The 20000-nt window shown below is 39.7% G+C and overlaps 1 protein-coding gene across 5 annotated transcripts in view; it reads left to right on the forward strand.

The window, feature by feature from the left end:
• Nucleotides 1-20000, forward strand: part of LOC115223043 (growth arrest-specific protein 2) — a 97614-nt gene that overhangs the window by 46935 nt on the left and 30679 nt on the right. For 3 of the 5 annotated variants that reach the window (XM_029793479.2, XM_036511991.1, XM_036511992.1), the window contains exons 1-3: nucleotides 5464-5792; nucleotides 13098-13363; nucleotides 18459-18580. In XM_029793479.2, coding sequence (XP_029649339.1) covers nucleotides 13123-13363; nucleotides 18459-18580 — 363 coding nt within the window. In that variant the 5' untranslated portion in view covers nucleotides 5464-5792; nucleotides 13098-13122. Of the gene's footprint in view, nucleotides 1-5463; nucleotides 5793-13097; nucleotides 13364-18458; nucleotides 18581-20000 lie in introns of those variants that run through there. The other 2 variants (XM_029793474.2, XM_036511990.1) reach the window with 1 other exon arrangement.

Raw genomic sequence — 20000 nt, forward strand, 5'->3', positions numbered from 1 at the left:
AACATAACCAAGAAAAAAAAAACAAAAACAAAATATCAAGAATGGTAATGGTGCAACAGCTCTACCACCTAAAAGCAGCACCACCACCACCAACACCATAAAAGAAGCTCCATCACCAGCAGCATCACCTGCAACACCACCACCACCACCACCACCACCACCACTAACAACACCAACACCATCACCACCGCCAACACCAGAAAGACCAACGTATTCATCAGTCAGTCAAACGTGACCATTAAATAAACCAGGGTGTTCACCTGAAAATAGCCAAAATAAACAAAGTGTTTGACGTAACAAATCAACGCTGTGACAATCAGTGTCTAAATTTGGTTGTTCTTTAAGACAGAATGTAATTAATTGAAGCAAGTTGGATAAACAGGGTTATTTTACTTTGTGATGGTTTGATCGGTTTTCCTGGTTGTAGTTGTAGAGGATTACATATTGTTGCTGTGTGTGTGTGTGTGTGTGTCTGCATATAGTGGGTGACGGTGGATGGAGTGGGAGAGGTAGGAAGTTTGGTTGTTGGATGACTAGCGGTTGGTGGTGAAGGAAAAGGAAAGATGAAGAAAGAAATTACAATAGTAGAAGTGGCAAGGCGGAGAGAGACGAGGGAAGGCAATAAGACGAGGAATAAGAAGAAAGGGGAGGAGAAAGAGGAGTAAAAGAAAGAAAAAAGGGAAGCAGATGAATGGAGAGATAGAAAAAGAAGAGGGAGAAGCGGAGGCGGGGGAAAAGAAGGAAAAAAAGGAGGAAAAGAAGAAGAGGAGGAGAAGGAAGAGGGAGAACAAAGTGGGTGATGATGATCAGACGAAGAAAGATGAGAAGAGGAGGAGGAGAATAATAATAATAATAATAATAATAATAATAATAATAATAATAATAAGATAACAAGACCATTGAAGGATAAAAGTAAAGATAGAAAAGTGGAATGAGTGCGAAGAAGGTAACGACAAAAGGAGGAGAAGGAGAAAGCGGGGGGGGGGGGTAATGATGGCAGAATCTTTAAAAGTTGTAGATCGATCAAGAAGTAATCATAAAAGCAAACACAATCTGTCATGTTCTTATTTATGTTGGACGCTGGGGGTTGAAGTTGGAGCGGTCATTGCATTTTGCTTCTTGCTTTTAAACAATAAATAAATAGATTGTGATCGTGTCCAGTTGGTTGAATGACATATTGCGCTTTAACGGAAGAAACGTAGCCAAACGAAAAACTGAACTTAAGCTTCAGTTCCCGCAACTTCTGGTTAATCTATAGTGTAGGGATTGCTCTCAATTCCGGGCAAAGCTATAAAGAAGAAATTGCTTGCTGTGACAGGCTAAACTATAGATAAGAGATTGCTCGCAATTTCAGACAAAGCGTTTTAGCGAAGAGAATGGACCTGTTTTCAGAGAAATCAGTAACGAGGGCATAATTTCCGAATAAACCAGAGTGAAGAGATTGCATATTTTATTTGTTTTATTTGAATGGGCAACTTGGGACATTAGATTTCTCTTGAACGCTCGGCATCAAACAAAAAAGAAAAAAAAAAAAGAAAAAGAAAATAAAAGAAAGAAAAGGAATCAGCTGTTATCTAAACTTACATAATATAATATTTGTCGAAGTTGACTCCCAGTTACTTTTTTGGACTTATGTTTGATAAAACGTGTTAAATCGAAGAAGTTGAGTTCGTCTTCACACAAGCAAGAATCAAAAACGGGTTCAGATCAATGCTGGCACGCGGCTTTTCTTCTGTTCCTTTTTTTCATGTGAAAATGTTTTAATTAAGAAAGAAATAATTGCTAAATGATTCACCTCCTCCTCCCGCCACACACAGACACACACACATGTGTACACAAACACATCTAGTTTCTTTAAATTGTATTGCATTCTCGTAACGCGAGTTTCACCCCACAGTGATTGTCAGGCAAGAATAACAATCTATATATATATTATATAACATGTACTGAATACATATTCCTTCAATTAGCGATAAAATGTAACGTATTAATATCCAACCCTCACATACATACATACATACTGAAAAACAATTCATGTGCTGTATGATGTGTTGGCATAATTATCGTCGCTTGTTTATCGCCAGTCTTATTTTTGATTCATTATTTCAAATGCTTGGAGCAAACTTGGTAAGTTCATTCTTCTTCTTCTTCTTCTTCTTCTTCTTCTTCTTCTTCTTCTTCTTCTTCTTCTTCTTCTTCTTCTTCTTCTTCTTCTTCTTCTTCTTTTCCTCCCCCTCTTCGTCTTCCTCACTGGTAGGACGTGAGTGTATGACAAGGTGGCTGCTATATCTAGCAGTTTTAAAATCAATGCAACACATACAGTCTCATATTTGGAATACAGATGCCACCCATAGATAGAGAGTGAGGGAGAGAATCAGTTTCCATCCGAATTCTAAGCCCCAAAAGACGAAATGCAAAGCTGACTTCAATGCGATTGTTTCGAACTCTTTTCAAATGACAGCTTGAAGCTTTCATATTCGCGCCAGGCACCAAGTCGCTATTTGTATTGGACCCTATTTGTATTGGAGGAAGTGCCCGAAGACTTTACTTTCACGACCTTCTCAGGAATGGTGGGTGGAGAAGATGGATGCAAGGGCTTCAGCGGGATTTGAGCGAGATATATTCCTGACTGTACATAATACTCCTCTTTCATAACTGCTGTAAATTCTTCTGTACGCATGCGTGGCCGTGTGGTAAGAAATTGCTTCCCAATCACTTAGTTCCATGTCGAGTCTCAGCGCATGGCACCTTGGGCACATGTCTTCCACTATTGCCTCTATCCGACCAAAGCCTTGTGATTGGATTTGGTTGATGAAAACTGAAACAAGCCCGACGTGTGTGTGTATAAATCACACATGCATATACATACGTATATATATATATACATTATATATATATATATATATATATATATATATATATATATATATATAATAAATACGCCCTTTTAAAGTCTAGCCAGGCTCATGGATCCAGTTTTCCGGTTTCAATGACGTATGTGTTCCCCATTTGGACGGGACGCCAGTCCAATGCAGCGTTACCCCTTTTTGCCAGCTGAGTGGAGTAGAGCAACGTGAAATGAAGTGTTTTACTCAAGAACACAACGCGTCGCCCGGTCCAGGAATCGAAACCACAATCTTACGATCATGGTGCGCTGACACCCTAACCACTAAGCCACGCGCCTCAACACACACACACACGATGCGATTGCTTCAGTTTCCGTTTACCAAATCTACTCCCAAAGCTTTGTGTGTGTGTGTATGTGTGTGTGTGTGTGTGTGTGTGTGTGTGTGTTTGTGTGTATGTTTATTGTTTTTGTGTATGTATTTGTCCCTCTTCACCGCTTGTCATGACAACCAGTGTTGATGTTTGTATGTCCCCCATAACTTAGCGGTTTGGCAAACGAGAGCAATAGATTAAGTACCAAGCTTTACAAAAAAATAATACAAAAATAAATGGGGTCAATTCGTACGACTAAAACTCTTCAACGCGGTGCTCCAGTTTGACCGCAATCTAATGACTGAAACGAGTAAAAGGAATAAAGGAATAAAATAATTAACCGCAACGTATAAAAGATGTTACATTACATAAATGAGTCCTCGATACATTGTGCCTAAATCAAATGACAAGATAAGCATAACGAATACGTGTTCGATTAAAGCTCTGCTGCACCAGATCTGATTTGGACCTAAACAACAACAACAACAATCACACACAATGAAGGACCTGGCATTTGGTTACTTGAAATGGCAGCTAAATCGCTCTCGAATCCCATTCAACCTTCTTTAAAATATTGAAATAGGAGTGGCTGTGTGGTAAGTAGCTTGCTTACCAACCACATGGTTCCGGGTTCAGTCCCACTGCATGGCACCTTGGGCAAATGTCTTCTACTATAGCCTGGGGCCGACCAAACCCTTGTGAGTGGATTTGGTAGACGGGGACTGGAAGAAGCCCGTCATATATATGTATATATATATATGTGTGTGTGTGTGTGTGTGTGTGTGTGTGTTTATGTGTTTGTGTTTGTGTGTGTGTGTGTATGTTTATGTGTTTGTGTTTGTCCCTCCAGCATCGCTTGACAACCGATGCTGGTGTGTTTACGTCCCTGTAACTTAGCGGTTCGGCAAAAGAGACCGATAGAATAAATACTAGGCTTACAAAGAATAAGTCCTGGGGTAGATTTGCTCGACTAAAGGCGGTGCTCCAGCATGGCCGCAGTCAAATGACTGAAACATGTAAAAGAGTAAAAGAGGTAGGTATTACTACCTTAAGTGGTGGTGGTGGTGCTGGTGGGGTGGGGGTAAAGACCTGGTCCTCCTTCGGTTACAGCGTCGAGGGTTCCAATTGATCCAATCAATGGAACCGTCTGCTCGTGACATTAACGTGCAAGTGGCTGAGCACTCCACAGACACGCGTAACTTTAGCGTAGTTCTCAGGAAGATTCAGCGTGACACACAAAGTGACAAGGCTGGCCCTCTGGAATTACAGGTACAATTCATTTTCGTCAGCTGAGTGGGCTGGAAAATCTTGAAATAAAGTGTCTTGCACAAGGATACAACGCACTGCCGGGAATCGAACTCGGGAATGACTTTTACGATCGTGAGCCGAATACTCTAACCATTAAGCCATACGCCTTCACACTTTATGGTGGAAAGGAAAAGAAGGGCACAGAACCGAGATTCTTTTCCTTCATATCTGTCGGTGTAATTGTGTATTTTATGTTGATGGAATTTGGGACTCCTTCGTTTTGGAAAGAACAGGTAAAAGGCACAGAAATTGTTTTTCTTTTAATATTCCTGTGTTTCGTACAACCGGAATTACGATTCTAATTTTTTTTTCGAAAATTTCAATTGTTTTAAAACCCTTTTTGTCACACACCTCTCCCAACCGTTCCATTCTCCTTCTTCTTCCCCTGTAAGGTAGGGATAGCCGTTCCAATACTTTTTCTCTGAGTATATTCTATTTTTCTCCCCGATCTTCAAAAAGTACGAACACAAAAAGACAATCAGAAATAGGATTTTTAACTGAGAATGGAAACGGCGTCGACTATTTGACAAAAAGTTTTGGATCGTCTCTGTCAGTCTGTCTGCCTGCTTCTCTATCTCTCACCCTCTCTCTCCTCTTTCTCTCTCTCTCTTTCTCTCCATCCCTCCCTCTCCCCACTCTCTCTCTCCTTCTCTCTTTCTGTCTTAGACATTTTTCTGTTGAACGCCTCGTCGCCGGTGGAACAATGGCGACGGATTGTGGCGTCTTAAAGCGTTGACGAAATGGTGAAAGCGAAAACTTAGTTGAAAACTAAATATACATGCAAAACCCCTCCTCCTTTTCCTACCACCACCACCACCACCACCACCACTACTACTACTACTACTACTACTACTACTACATCCACCACCACCATTACTTCTATACCAACCAACACAATCAACGCCACCGCTATTGCTGCTGCTGCTGCTGTTGCGTCGGCGGCGGCGGCGGTGATACGAGACGCCATTATTGTCTACAACTTCGCACCACCACACTACGCACACTAAGCTGTCGTAGCTGTTCAACTGAGATGGTTCCATGTAGAATTTGAACCCTCGTTCGCTTTGTTTGGTCTTAATCCTTTATAAACATACAAAGAACGAATCGTCATACCCAATTAACACCACCACCACCACCACCACCACCACAATCGTCAACACGCAATTTTTGGTCAGACATGGACACTGTCCGAGGAAATAGCCGCAAGTTACCATTGCTATTGTTATGACCATGTTATTGTTGCTTTGGAATATCCAGGAGAGAAGGTAATGCACAACACACACACACACACATATATATATATATATACATGCACACATAACACACATACATAAACATATGCACATACACACATACATATATACACACATACTTACACATGCACATACATACAGACACACACATGCTTACACATATACACATACATCCATACATACACTCACATATTTACACATATCCACATACATCCATACACACATACACATGCACATACACACATACATACATGTACTCATGCATACATGTCACATGCACACAGCACACGCACGTACATACTTACATTCATACATACACATAAAGCACACACATATTCATACATACGTACACATGCAAAATACATTCACACACACACATATATACATGAAAATACATTCATTCACACATGCACACACATACAGCTTACGTACACACACATACACACATTCACAAATACACATACACGCACTAAACATATACATACACGGTCACATACACACAACACATACGTACACGGCACGCAGACACAGACAGACGCACAATATACACACATACATATGCATACACACACAAACATACATATAGCTCACACATATTCATGTAAATACTCGTGCACACATAAACGCATGCACAAACACATTCACATACTTGTACACATTGTTACACTAATGCACACACACACACACCTAGATATACATACTCTTATACACGTACACACACACACCACTTTTACACACACTTATATACACATTTACACATGCTTATACACACGCAAACACACACACATATACTTGTATACACCTATACGCACATACACTTATAAACCCACACTTTCACACATACATACATTCATATACACACACATACTCATAAACACAAACACTTGTACACTCACGTACACACTTATACACATACACTCATGCATACACACACATACACACAATCACACATACATGCATACACACACATACACACAATCACACATACTTATACACACACTCACACACACCGAAACATATATACCAAAAACGCAGTTACATGTACTAATACGCCTACACTTATATACACACATACATTATACGCACTCACACACATCTATACAGATAGATGTTATGCAGATAGACACTCGCACTCACACACAAACACACACACACACCTATATGCAAACTCGTACGCACACACACACACACACACAGACGCGAGCGCATACATTTATACACTCCAAGACTGTTATGTGGTCGCTAAGTATTGTAGAAATAGCGGCACTAGTTAAATATAGGGGTCCCGACGCATCTACCCTAACCCTAAAAACTAACCCTAACCCTAAAACTAACCCTAACCCTAACGGGTGTGCACTATAAAAACATCGTTACGTAGATGCATGGGGGCTTCTGTATTTAAGTAGTGCCGAAATAACAGCCATATCTTTTTATCGTCTTCAAAACGATGGACACATTGGATCATATCTCAGAAGTTACATTGTGTATGAAAAGGCGGAGGATTGCGAGAGAGATGCGCCGAAAGAGCGACTCTGACTCGCAGGGCCTGCACTTGCGGGCAGCAATCTCTGCCCGGACAGCGGTGAGCAGGACTATGGTCTAGGGGCCAAGAACGCTAGAGGTCTCAACAGTAACAAGATCGACCATATACCTGTCGGAAAGCGACCGTGGCAATTTGTTTTTTTCTCAGCCCGACAAGCAACGGAGCCTGGGCTGGAGGCTGACCGCACCAAGTTGCCGCTGGAAAAGGTGTCCCAGCATGTGGTCAACCAGATGACGTGTCTGTCACTACGGAATGGAAAAATTGTCATAGATGGCCTTTTTCGGCCCCACTCTGTCTAGCCCCGCTGGCTCGAGCTACGAAGGGGATCCTACAGCGTTTAGGTCATAGTTTATGATTTTGTTAAGGGCGCCATGACAGCATGGTGGTGGTTGGAGGCCGAAAGAATATACAGTGGGTCCACAGTGGCTTTCACGGCGCCAAACGGCAGGGAAAAGCTTTTCCCATTTTGTCTGCTGGGTCAAGGAGGGGACTTATGAGAACCTTACACGAAAAAAGGAATAAATAACACCCCCGCCAGAATCCAAAAATTAAAAAAAATCTACACATCGTCAACCTAAAATTGTATCTGAAACTACTACTACTACTACTACTACTACTACTTCTGCTACTGCGACAGCACGAGCATGCAACGTGTACAAAGAAACGCTTCACGCATACACACACATACACATACTATTGTATACAAACTTTCGCACGTGTCACGTACATACACACGCACATACGTACACAAGCATAGAAACGCCCCCCCCCCACCACCACCACCACACGCGCTCACGCACACACACTGACACATTGAAACGCACATAACGCTCAAGTTCTAACGTACCAACACACATACACACACACACAGTCGCACATTGGCATCCTGTCACAAAAAGCATACACAGACAAACACACAGAAACACATATGCGGACATGCACAAACACACTTGCAGAGAAACAAACACTCACACAGCGTGCGCACACAAACGCACACGCAGACACGCACAAACATACACGTAGAGAAAACACGCAAACACACGCAAAAGACACACACACACACAAACACCATCGTAATGCAGGGTCAGAACTATTCGGATCGATTTCTTTCTTTTCCAGTCCGGATAGAAGAAAGACAAAGTTGACATCAGCGGCTCTGCCTTGAAGGGTTAAGTCCAGGTTTTCTCAACTGGGTTCTATATGGCCCCTGAGGGTCCATATAAGATTTTGGAGAGTCCACGCAACAAAATATTAAATTGGGGACCTACAATAATATTTTAACGATCCTTAAAAAAAGCATTTTGCTTCAGATCAGTGGTTCTCAAACTGGGGACCGCGAAACGACTTTAGGGGTGACGGCGAATAGATGCTGAGGTATCATGAAAATGGGGGTGGCTTTAGACAGTTAAGTTTTAAAATTTCAAGACTTACAATTTTCCGCTTGCTATCTTCCATTTTTGACATTGGCCGCAAAAACCCGCGCCATTCCTACACATTTGCCTATCACATTTGTACAAGTATGATTGGCCGATAGAAAATATGCGGCTATAACGGTTGGTCGTGCATGGGTTGTCGGTATTTTTCGTTTCTCATTTGTTTTGTAATCAATTGATCAACTGATTCCCCATATTTTCATTTGCGTTTATTGTATCCCAATGGGGCATTGCTTGGATTAACTTGTGGTTTTCGGCGTTGCCGGTCTATGGGCAGTGACGTTCATAGTCCGGAAATAACGAATTTTTTTCCATGTTAATTATCCTGCATTTTATAGGGGACAGCGAATCATCGAAAAAACTGTGAGGGGACCGGCACGTAAATTTCATTAAAAAGTTTGAGAATCCCTGCTTTCGATGTATATATTGGTAGGCATTGTCAGAAAGAGCTCGGTGTCTTTCTAACATTTTACATAGTCAACCTACACAAAATAGGAATTTCGGAATTTTTAAACATTGAATGGCTATATGAGTCCACCAGAATAAAATAGTTATCAAAGGGGTCCATAGATAAAAAAAAAAGTAGGGAGCGGGGATTTAGAACCCTCGGTTCAGTCAAACAAATGAAAGTGAAGGCTACTTTCTTCTATCAGAGTTCAACATTTCTCATGGCACCCGCAGACGAAATGGAAAAGGCGTTGCCCCGAAGGAAAGCGAGGGAGATGCACTGAAACAATCCCTCTGGCTCACGGGACCCGCTTTTGAGTACAGCAATCTCTGCCATGTATATGGCCCTGGGGCCAAGGACGCCAGAGGTCTCAACTGCCACAGACACGAATATAAGCCTGTCAGAGAGCGACCGGTACCATGGCAATTTATTTTTCTCAGCCTGACGAACAGCAGAGTCTGGGTTGGTGGCTGACAACACCAAGTTGCCGCTGGAGAAGGTGTCACAGAATGTGGCTTAACCTCGACCGACTAGAAATAACAGCCAAATTATACCATTTTTTATATGGAAGGACATATTGGACAACGTAACGACAGGATGTCAAACGCCTATGATAAATTCTAATGCAGCAAATGCATTCTGGTGTTCGAATCCCAGTTGTTGGAAGTTGCTTGTGGATTGCATGGGGACTCATATGGCATGTTATTGCTGTTAAGGCGGCGGGCTGGCAGAAGCGTTAGCACGCCGGGCGAAATGCCTGGCGGTATTTCGTCTACTGTTACGTTCTGAGTTCAAATTCCGACGAGGTCGACTTTGCCTTTCATCTTTTCGGGGTCGATTAAATAAGTACCAGTTACGTACTGGAGTCTATGCACTCGACTTAATTCGTTTGTCTGTCCTTGTTGTCCCCTCTGTGTTTAGCCCCTTGTGGGTAGTAAAGAAATAGATACGTTATTGTTGTTGGTGTTTAGCCCAAGGAAATGTCGGTTGAATACACCTATGCTTAGAGACGTTCCGACAACGACCGTCCTAATTTTTCTATTCTGTTTATATACTTTTAGTATTATTGTTTTTGTATCATTTTTGTAAAACAAAAACAAAAACAGGATACCTACTATGCTCAGAGTTAAGAAGCCTGTTTTGCAATCACGTGGTCTAGGGTTCAGTCCCACTGTGTGCCATCTTGAGCAAGTGTCTTCTATACCCACGAGCTAACCAATGCATTATGAATGGATTTGGTTGGCGGAAACTGAAAGAAGCCAATTGTGTGTGTGTGTCCATGGTGGCTGCCCCCTCGTTATCGGGTATGGCCATTGCACGAAGCTTAATCAATGTTGTTATCGTGCAATGCCTGTGCAAGAAGATTTTTTTAAAGTGTAGAAAGGCTGTGCACTGAGTCAATCCCACTCACTCAGCAACAGCAGCCATAACCCGAAAAGAAGAACAAGTCAACGTCATCGGTAACCACTGAGCCGCAGGTTTTATGTCGGAGTTATCCCAGTTACCTGAATTACCTTCTCCTAGAAGGGTGCCCCAACAAAGGCTAGGAGTCCTTCATTCCCAATGGTTTAACAGCGCGATCAGGTATTCAGTCCGATTATTTCTATGTCCCCGCGCATGATACACTCTTAAGATATTTACTGGGTGGCCGTTGACTCTCAAGAGTTCCTCCGCCCTCCATACATACATACATACATACATACTCACACACGCACACATACACATTATATAGGCGCAGATGTGGCTGTGTGGTAAGAAGTTTGCTTCCCACCTACATGGTTCCGAGTTCAGTCCCACAGCTTTGCACTTTGGGCAAATGTCTTCTATCATATCTTCTGGTCGAACAAAGCTTTGTGAGTGGATTTTTTTCGGCGGAAACTGAAAGAAAACCATCGTGTGTGTATGTATGTATGTATGTATGTATGTATGTATGTATGTATGTATGTATGTATGTATCTATGTATGCATGTATATATATATATATATATATGCTTATATCTATGTGTGTATGTCTTTGTGTCTATGGTTGTCTGCCTATCACCGCTTGACAACCGCTGCTGGTGTGTTTACGTCCCCGCAACTTGGCGGTCCGTCAAAAGATCTTGGTAGAATAAGTAGCAGGCTTTTCAAAAATGAGTAGAATAAAAAGCCTTGTGAGTGGATTTGGTAGGCGGAAACTGAAAGAAGCATGTCGTATATGTGTGTGTGTGTGTGTGTGTGTGTGTGTGTTTATGTTTGTGTGTCTGTGTTTGTGCCCCCAACATCGCTTGGCAACCGATTCTGGAGTGTGTACGTCCCCGTAACTTAGTGGTTCGGCAAATAGAACGATAGAATAATTACTAGGCTTACAAAGAATAAGTCCTGGAGTCGATTTGCTCGACTAAAGGCGGTACTCCAGCATGGCCACAGTCAAATGACTGAAACAAGTAATAGAGTAAAGGAGTGTATACACACACACACACACACACACACACGTATGTATGTATGTATGTTGTATGTATGTATGTATGTATGTATGTATGTATGTATGTATGTATAACGGACTCTGCCGTCTTTAGTTGACGGATGAGGGCACCGTATGGTGATTAAATGCTTGTGTTTACCTTAGCTCACTCGTTCCATTACATTGCCTTTGCTTGAACAGGTGAATAATAGAATAATTCGATAGTCGACCGGTTTCGTGTTTCGTTAATCATAACATTGAAATTGGTGAAAATATTGAAAAATACGAAATTGCAATATTTTCACCAATTCCTGTCATCATTAGCAAAGCACGAAACCGGTCGACTATCATTTTCTATCCTTTAAAACAGTGGTCGGTAAACCGGAGTAAATTACCCTAAATAGGGTTAAACGAAATTCTTGGTAGTAATGAGGACTCATTAGACATAAACAAAATTATATAAAAACATGTTCCTCGTTGTGACAGAAATTTTTCTTCTAGCATGAGGAGGCAATCAAAAATATGTTGCCTTTTGCAACAACCTTACTTTGCAAACAAGGATTTTCCACTCTAATGAACATAAAATCAAAGCAGGGGAATCGATTGGACCCCGAAGACTGTATCCAAATTGCTCTGGTATCAAACTGCCCCAATTTTGATGTAATTATCACAAAAATGAAACAGCATTTCGCCAAATCCTGAAATGAAAAGTTTCAAGAAAAATCTTTTTGTTTCATAATGAGGTTATTAATTTATTTTATCGCATTTTAAAAACACTTTTTATATTCATAATTGTATTTTCCATATAAATAGATTCCATAAACCTTTTGAATTCAAAGAATTTATAAATTTCTGCCTTTCAAATCAAGGGAGTAACATTGGAGTAAATAAATATATTTTGGGGTAATTGGTTAAAAATCTTTCCCGACATATGGTTTAACATATATTAGAAATATATAAACTGTATTTTCCCTCTTTTATTATTTATTTTTTTCAACGAATATATATATATATTATATATATATATATATATATATATATATATATATATATATATATATATATATAATCAGAGTGGTAATAAGGAAAAGAGATGTCAAAGAAAAATGACGGTCATGTTATGAGTTTCATGAGCTTACAGATGTTTCTGCTATAAGATGCTGCGCACTCGTAACTGGGTGCCTGAATATACTCCTCTAACACTTTGTTCTGATGCATACGTATACTGAGTTCTACATTAGGTTAGTAGTCTCGCAATGCCTAAACAATATATATCCATGCGTGTCTATGTATGTATGCATGTATGTATGTATGTATGTATGTATGTATGTATGTATGTAGTATGTATGTATGTATGTATGTATGTATCTATCTATCTATCTATCTATCTATCTATCTATCTATCTATCTATCTATCTATCTATCTATCTATCTATCTATCTAATTCCAGGTGGCGCCATCCGGCTGGCTAGAGCATGCATTCACCGACGTCGCTCGACACAGTTCTATGTTCACCCCTCATCGAAGAATCCGAGGTTGAACCAATCAATATGGCATTCAGTCTTGTCAATGGAGACGCCGACAGCGGGGTGGGCAATAAACTGGACTTCTACCCCGCTGTTGACGAAGAATATGAAAGCCGTCGAGCTGAGCAGCAAGCCGAGAGCTTGGTTCCGTTGAAGGAGGACCTAGCCGATTGGCTGCAGAGAATTCTGGGTGAGACATTTTATAATATTAAACCTGTGTATGCACGTGCGTGGATCGTTAGAGCGTTGGGCTTCCGTTTCGTCTGTTGGAAAGCTATCTCCCTTCCTCCCCAATGCATCAGAGAAGAATGGAGTTAAGGGCACTACGCATTATCGCCGACTAAACTATAACAGAGGAATTTGAATATACATACATACATACATGTATGTATGTATGTATGTATGTATGTATGTATGTATGTATGTATGTATGTATGTATGTACGTACGTATATACGTACGTATGTACGTAGTACGTATGTATGTATGTATGTATGTATGTATGTATGTATGTATGTATGTATGTAGTACGTATGTATGTATGTATGTATGTGCAGAGTTGTATGTTTTATGTGTGTATTCTCATGCATATAGTTACATATATAGACATACTCATATATATTTAAATGATAAACTTCTGGAAAGTTTTACAGATTTTTACAGTTCCAATGATTAGTCGTTGAATTAGTTTTTTCCTTCCTGGTTTTGAGAAGCCTAATTTCTCAAGATTGGTATTTAGGCAGTGTGATACATATTCCAGGGCCCCAATAATTACAGGTATAAACCTGAACTTGTAATCTGGATAGAGTAACCGCAGATTTCTCAATAGTTCACCATGGATGTTCTCTTTTTCACTGATCTTCAGCTTTATGTTAACATTCGTTGGGCAGCTAATTTACACAACTGTGCACAGTTTCTCTTCTCTATTCCAAATCATTATATCAGGTCTGTTGTGCTTACATTCAATCGAGATCTTCACTTGTCCACTCCACCAGAACCCTTGATTTTTATCATGAGTGGCTATGGTTCCTACCATACTGTGGGCTCTTATTCTTTGTCCTCGGGGTCGCCTTCCGTCGCATTTCATTATACATTGCCCAAGCTACAGCATCATGTCTCATCGTTAGATAAAACTGTAAAAACATTTTCGAACAGCTGCTTATGATGTGGGTGATATCTTCGGTGTGAACTCCGTATGTATGTATGTATGTATGTATGTATGTATGTATGTATGTATGTATGTATGTATGTATGTATGTCTATGTATGTATGTGTGTGTATGTATGTATGTATGTATGTATGTATGTATGTATGTATGTATGTATGTATGTATGTATGTGTGTGGGTGTATGTATGTATGTATGTATGTATGTATGTATGTATGTATGTATGTATTGTATGTATGTATGTATGTATGTATGTAGTACGTATGTATGTATGTATGTATGTGCAGAGTTGTATGTTTTATGTGTGTATTCTCATGCATATAGTTACATATATAGACATACTCATATATATTTAAATGATAAACTTCTGGAAAGTTTTACAGATTTTTACAGTTCCAATGATTAGTCGTTGAATTAGTTTTTTCCTTCCTGGTTTTGAGAAGCCTAATTTCTCAAGATTGGTATTTAGGCAGTGTGATACATATTCAGGGCCCCAATAATTACAGGTATAAACCTGAACTTGTAATCTGGATAGAGTAACCGCAGATTTCTCAATAGTTCACCATGGATGTTCTCTTTTTCACTGATCTTCAGCTTTATGTTAACATTCGTTGGGCAGCTAATTTACACAACTGTGCACAGTTTCTCTTCTCTATTCCAAATCATTATATCAGGTCTGTTGTGCTTACATTCAATCGAGATCTTCACTTGTCCACTCCACCAGAACCCTTGATTTTTATCATGAGTGGCTATGGTTCCTACCATACTGTGGGCTCTTATTTCTTTGTCCTCGGGGTCGCCTTCCGTCGCATTTCATTATACATTGCCCAAGCTACAGCATCATGTCTCATCGTTAGATAAAACTGTAAAAACATTTTCGAACAGCTGCTTATGATGTGGGTGATATCTTCGGTGTGAACTCCGTATGTATGTATGTATGTATGTATGTATGTATGTATGTATGTATGTATGTATGTATGTATGTCTATGTATGTATGTGTGTGTATGTATGTATGTATGTATGTATGTATGTATGTATGTATGTATGTATGTATGTATGTATGTGTGTGGGTGTATGTATGTATGTATGTATGTATGTATGTATGTATGTATGTATGTATGTATGTATGTATGTATTTCTATGTATGTATGTACCGTGTTTCCTGAAAATAAGACAGAGATTACAGTTCTATATTTAAGAGATAAGGAATTATTGTACATTATTTACATTATTTATATTATTTATATTATTTATATTTGGCGGATATTTGTCCTCAGCTTATTTGTTGTTAACACAACTTCTCGGCTTGTATACCCTCCAGGCTTCATCAGGTGTCTTGGGGGAAATTTCGAAACTGGGTTTTCATTCCTAAGGTATTTTTCGATGTTGTTATTATTATTATTATTATTATTATTATTATTATTATTATTATTATTATTATTATTGTTGATGTTATTCAGGTCACTGCTCGGAATAATAATAATAATAATAATAATAATAATAATAATAATAATAATAACATTGAAAAATACTCAGGTTCGAAATTTTCGCAAGACACCTGATGAAAGCTGGAGGGTATATCAGCCGAAACGTTGTTAACAACAACAAAAAAAAAAAAAGATGAAGACAAATATTTGTCAAATGTAAATAATGTAAGACAGAGTTTATATTAATTTTCCCTCCGAAATGACGTAATGGTGTAATTTTTTTTCATATACCGAAAAACGACATTACGAAACAGAAAATTACTAAGTAAACAGTAATTATGAAAATCTATCTCCGTTTACTTGATGATTTAGATATTGTTTTACTCAGAAACTAGTTAACAATAATTTATTCAAAACCATTCACATTATCGTCCTCTGGAATGGCATTGTTCTGCAAATGGCCGGATTCCAAAATTCCTGCGGAGTTTTCGTGTGATTCCATTTCCTGCAGAACTTTCGTCCTCAATTTCTCATGTGGAGAAATAGAGATTTCATTGAATGAGAAGTTCTTGTCCAGGTAGTCTGCTCGTGGTGCATTGGCAACACAGCTGTCTGTGATTTTGTTCCATGAATTCGTCAGCCAAGTCACGATCTCTTGAAGGCTGGCTTTCACAAAATTTCCACGTTGATTTCTCACCATTCTGTTTTCAATGAAGTCATTGATTTCCATGAGCAAATGGTCCTTGAATGGTTTATTTATTGCAATATCAAGAGTCTGGAGATGGGCTGTCATTCCTGCAAGAATCATGATTTGATCTATTCTTCATTCTGCAAAGACGTTCTTCATGTCTTTTGCGCGGTGAGTGCTGCCAGACCTCTTTTACCTCCTCGCAAAATAAGTGGCAACATGAAATCAACACACTTCCTTAAAACTGCCTGTGTGCACCGTGCTTTTTCAGTTTCCAGAACACAGATGTCTGAAACACGTTCAATTTTATCATTCCTGCTTTTAGTGATGATTCGAGGTGGGGCTTTACTTCCATCGAGACGAATTGTAAAAATACATGTAACTCGTGCACCTTCGTAACCATTGGAAGGAATGCACATTGACGACGCACACCTTTAATCAATTGTCGATGGAGATCTTTGGCCCATGAACACTTCAGTTTCATCCATAGCGCAATCATGTTGCAGAGACGGTATTTAGAAAAGTCTATCCTATTGATAAATGACTTATATGCAAGTACACGTTTAATAACCTCGGTATCTTCCCGTTTGAACATTGTTGTCGGCCTTCTCAGAGAAAGTTGATGAAACTGCAGGAAACCTTCCAGCCAGTGTTGTAATGCTTTGAATTCTTCTGGAAACTGTGACGCATTTGCAACGGCAAATGCTTGAATATCGGTCCTGCGAACAACCTAAGCCTTTGCTCTCCTGTCAGCAACCCATTCACAGATGACGTCTTCCAGCTCAGAAAATACTGGTCACCGACTTGATCCACACTTGCGCTTTTTTGCATTTCCCTCATCCACTTGTTGGCTGAGTTTAATCGTAGTCTACTCGCCATTTTCGAACCAATTCGGAGATCCAATCTCTTTTTTTTGTCTTGCAGAAAATAGTAAGATTCTTGCCCAGTGATTCTTCCACGATACCTTTCTTGTACTCGATGGAATAGATCTTTCTTCTTGCGCTCATGTTGTCTTCGGGTGACAAATGATTTTCCATTGAATTTCATGTTTTCTGGGAGATTTTGCCTTGAAAGAAAACATGTACTTTATTGTTTTTTGCATCTACTGACCAGTACTGACCACTGATGAAAATGTTAGATGGCACATTTGAAAGCCCCGAATATGCACTGTCGATTGATGTATAGCTTGTTAATATTTGAGTTACGAAAGAGTCAGCAAGATAGATTTTGCGACGTCGTTATTTTTAGCCGCCAAAAAGATCATTTGAACAGTGTATACACGGCAACAAAGCGGTTTGAATCAATATGAAGGGCTGCTTATTTCTTTCGTCTGTCTGCCGCTCTCAACCAGGGCTTATTTTAAGGGAAGAGCTTCTATGAAAATCCTGAAAACTCATGCTAGATCTTATTTTCTGGTTAGGTTTTATTTTCGGAAAAACACGGTATGTAATGTATGTATTTATGTATGTAATGTATGTATACCTGTGATGCTGATTGCCTCATGTCAGATGACAGCCGCTTCACAGCCTGATTGTTCTGATTTACTTTCACCCTTGCATGTACATGGATATGATTTTTACACACACACACACCCACACCCACACCCACCACACACACACACACACACACACACATACACACACACACACACACACACACACATATATATATATATATATATATATATATATATATATATATATATATATATATATATATATATATATATACATACACGTATAGATTTATGATGTGTGTATATATTACTTCATTGTATGAATGTATATATAAATTATGCATATCTGTGTGTGTGTGTGTATAATGAACAATAAAAGGATAACACAGGAGAAACAAAATTTGGTAAATAAGGCATTAGCTTAGCATTTTAAAAGAAAGGGAATGCATGTTAACGTTTCGGGTGTTAATCCGTCATCAGAAAAAGAAAGAGAGAAGCAAAAAGGAAATGAGAAAGAGACGTCTGTTTAATCCTTCTTTGTCTTTCAGACCTTACAATAACGACCGAAACCTTTATGGAGGCCCTCGACAATGGTGCTGCCCTCTGCCGGCTGGCACACCTTATCCAATTAAAGGCTGAAGCCGCATACAAAGAAGGGAAGTACACAGAGGTAAGATGACAGATGTATTCACTCAATCGGACAAAATGCTTTGTTGGCATTTCTTCTGGCTCCAGGTGGAAATACTGTTCCAGTGACGTGTTTAACAAGAATGAAGAATGTGGAAGGTCTGTATATGCAAGTGTAAGAGTGAATCCGTGTCTGGAAACGGACTTGAACGGGGAGTGGTATATGTGTGTGTAATCGTTAGGTGGATGGTGTGAAAAAGTGCATTTGAAGAATTCAAACACTAACCAAGATCAACCTCACCTTTCAGCCTTTTGGGATCAATTAAGTGATATGCCAGTCAAGTACTGCAGTCGATAAAATCGACTAATCCCTCTCCCTCAAAAATTGCTGGCCTTGTTCCAAAATTAGAAATCACTTATCGAGGAAGAGAGCAGTGCATGCATTCAAAGTGACACTGAGGTGCAAATATACGAAGCCCAAAATACCCATCATGACAACCCGTCTGATAATTATCACCAAGCACATGCATCACAACCATATGTGCGCGATATGGTGATCTGATATCAAGACAACAGCACATGACCTTGCAGGTGGGGCCCAGTGACAATTTTCTTCGGGTCAAGTAGCCTATCCCGCTCAAAAGGTCTCTGAATAAGGTTTGTTTAAGGATGTTTTAATGAAACACCCATGTTTTCAGAGATGAATTATTCAAACCCCAAAGAATTCCTCTTAAGACATTGCTATGATGTTTTCCCACTACGTCTGCCCATAATCAGAGATGCACATATTGTCAACCACTAAGGGACATGTTCAACTGGTTAAGGTCAAACAACTGACAAGCAAATCGGTGGTATTGAGCAGAATATTTGCTGTAGTCCATCTTTTATACCAAAACAAAACATATACATGATAATACTTCCAATTAGTTCAGAAGCCATGAGAACCACTGCTTGGTACTGCATCGAACTCATCTGAAAGGGCTAAGCTCTCATCAATTTCTTCAAGTTTCACATTTTGCGATTGCCAGCAGCTCTTTCATCTCATTGTATTGCTTTTATATTCTTTATCGGTTATTGGATTGTTTCAACTACTTTATAAATGCGCCTACAAAGCTTTTTCGTGCCATTAGTGGCACACCTCCCCATTAACTGTTTGCCGAGTAGGAAGCCAGGGAGTCCTATAGGCCTTACCCCGAGGTGACTCAGAGTAAAAACTGAATACAAGAATATTCTTTCTCCCTTTTCCTTCTCTCCCTTCTCCTTCTCCCTCTCTTCCTCTTACACAGTAATCATCAGTCTCTCTTTATGTCAATCTGTTTATCTTACTATTCTTCTGATCTCTCTCCCTCTTTCTCTCTCTCCCCCTCTCTCTGACTCTCCGTCTCTCTCTTTCTATCTCACCCCCTCTCTCTCTCTCTATCTGTCTGTCTGTCTGTGTGTCTGTCTGTCTGTGTGTCTGTCTG

The sequence above is a fragment of the Octopus sinensis genome, linkage group LG21, assembly GCF_006345805.1.
Source record: "Octopus sinensis linkage group LG21, ASM634580v1, whole genome shotgun sequence".
Lineage (NCBI taxonomy): Eukaryota > Metazoa > Mollusca > Cephalopoda > Octopoda > Octopodidae > Octopus > Octopus sinensis.